We start from the raw sequence: 2,253 nt of genomic DNA, 5'->3' as shown, positions 1-2,253 counted from the left end.
GTGTTATTGGCGTAAAATTACAGAATAATTATATTTCTTGATTATTTTGTATGAAAGATTTAAAGAAGTAGAGTTTATCGACAGCAAGTAAGTGGGGTAACTTCTTTCTTACTATTTCAGTCAACAGATGTCAATGAATGTAATATTATCTGTCATATGTTTGATCCGATATACATTATCAACTTCACTCAATAATATTGTTAACAAGTAAAATTGAAACAAAAATAAATTCTTTTGTTTCTTCCATGAATACCGCCGAAAAGAGGTAATATAATTGTTTAAACGTTATCTTACGTGAGATATATTTTTTTTCTATAGAAAAATCTAACCTAACAATGTAAATAATAGAAATTATTTCATTTCAGAAATATGTAATTTTCCATAATACTAGAAAAATTATCAAGAAATACCAATGTATTTATTTGGATCATGTTAAAGAATAAAGAATAAAGAATAAATAAAAAATGCAGCGAACAAGTTTACCAATTGTACCAATGCAACTGGATTCCTCCATTGCAATAAAAATAAGCATGGGTGGTTCAATGTTCCAAGAAAGAACATTAATGGGTCGTTCAGATGTATGGCATAAAATTAAAATTGTGAAAGGAACTCAATATGATAAAGAAACTGTATTGAAAGCAATATTAAATGCTATTGAACCAGCAGAATTAATTCCTGTTAAGTATCAAACTAACGGAGAAGATACTTTTTTCCTAGCACGTAATTGTGCTCATGCTCTTGACAAACTATGTAAGACTAATTTAATAATCAAGAATCCAGACGGAGGACCACTAATCCTGATTATAACATTAGGATTTACATCCATTCATGATTTGAAAATTAATCTTCAGCCATTACTTTTAACTGCTTTAACCAAGAAATATGATCCTAATAACAGAACCTTAGACTTGGAACAGTTTCATAAAGATCCTGATATGTCTAAAACTGTTTATTGCCCATTATCCCAGCAAAGGACTTTCAATCATGTTTTAAAATTAACAAAGACCGCAATTGCCACAGTGGAACACTTGAATCTTCAGAAAAATGAACTTTTCAACCTAACTCCTATAGAAACTTCTAGCCTAACTTCCATAAAATATCTGGACTTAAGACATAATAATTTAATTGCTATGGAGACACTTACTCCGCTAAAAAATTTGTGTATACTAAAATTATGGCTAGATGGAAATCCCCTCTGTGAAAACTATTCTAGTTCAAAACAGTATATAGACTCTGCAATGAAATATTGTCCGAATTTGATTCAACTGGATGGAGTTTATATTAGAACATTTGGTCTACCATTGATATACACCAATTACTTCAAGAATGAATCTAGAGAAGAACTAGTTATCAAATTTATTAATCACTTTTTCACTCTGTATGATCAGAGTGATAGAATGGTTTTAAAAGGATTATATTATAAAAATGCTTTTTATTCCTTGAGCTTTGGAATTCCAACATCTGTAGCACATAAAAGAAATCTTACTCAGTTTACAGCAAGTAGGAATTTATTAAAAAATGTAGATTTAAATAAAAAACGACAGCATCTTTATTATGGACAAGATAATATTTTAAATAGTTTAAAAAGATTACCACGGTCTTATCATGATAAAAGTTCTTTTATATGTGATCTAATGTTTGACGATGGTAAATGTTTAGTAATATCAGTTAGTGGACTGTTTAAAACAATGAATAACTCGTCGCAAGTTCTCGTATTTAATAGAACGTTTATTATCCAAGCTGGTCTAGACAATGAATACAATATCATAAACGACCAATACCATGTAGATTCTACTTTAGAAGAAATTTCACCAAATAGATTAGAAACAAAGATTTCTTATGAGGAAATTTTTCCATCGTGTTTTAGCGTCAACGAGAAGAAGGAATTATTAAACAAATTTACAGAAATAACAACATTGAACAACGATTGGTGCCAGACATATTTAGAAGAAGCTAAATGGAACATAAGGAAGGCAGTTTCGAATTTTATGAAGGACTATAAATCTTCAAGCGTACCTACTGACGCATTCTTAAGATAGTATTATATATATTCTATACTAACAATGAATCTGTACATACTATAAAAAAAAGTATTTCAATGTATAGGTTTTTTATTTTTACAATAAAACGTATTTTCATAACTCAAGTTACTTTATATATGCTTATGTGCTTTTGATTGGGTCACTCATGAGTTATCAACACAGTACTTTCTTAGCTTGAACCTTCTTTCGCTAGATGGCTCCACAATGTAAA

General features: G+C 29.3%; 1 protein-coding gene across 1 annotated transcript; it reads left to right on the top strand.

Moving 5' to 3' along the window:
- The first annotated feature begins 464 nt into the window (after positions 1–464).
- Positions 465–2,039, top strand: LOC108545422 (nuclear RNA export factor 1). Its single transcript, XM_017897025.1, has one exon. The coding sequence runs from the start codon at positions 465–467 to the stop codon at positions 2,037–2,039; it is 1,575 nt and encodes a 524-aa protein (XP_017752514.1).
- The last annotated feature ends 214 nt before the right edge of the window (positions 2,040–2,253 follow it).

This window comes from Eufriesea mexicana, unplaced genomic scaffold (assembly GCF_001483705.2).
Source record: "Eufriesea mexicana isolate 0111107269 unplaced genomic scaffold, ASM148370v2 scaffold450, whole genome shotgun sequence".
NCBI lineage: Eukaryota > Metazoa > Arthropoda > Insecta > Hymenoptera > Apidae > Eufriesea > Eufriesea mexicana.
Note: the sequence above shows the minus strand (reverse complement) of the source record. Positions and strands in the feature narration are given on the sequence as shown.

What these genes read in the sequence shown, in the direction of transcription:
- LOC108545422 (XM_017897025.1), top strand. Translation starts at nt 465, where the DNA reads ATGCAGCGAACAAGTTTACCAATTGTACCAATGCAACTGGATTCCTCC.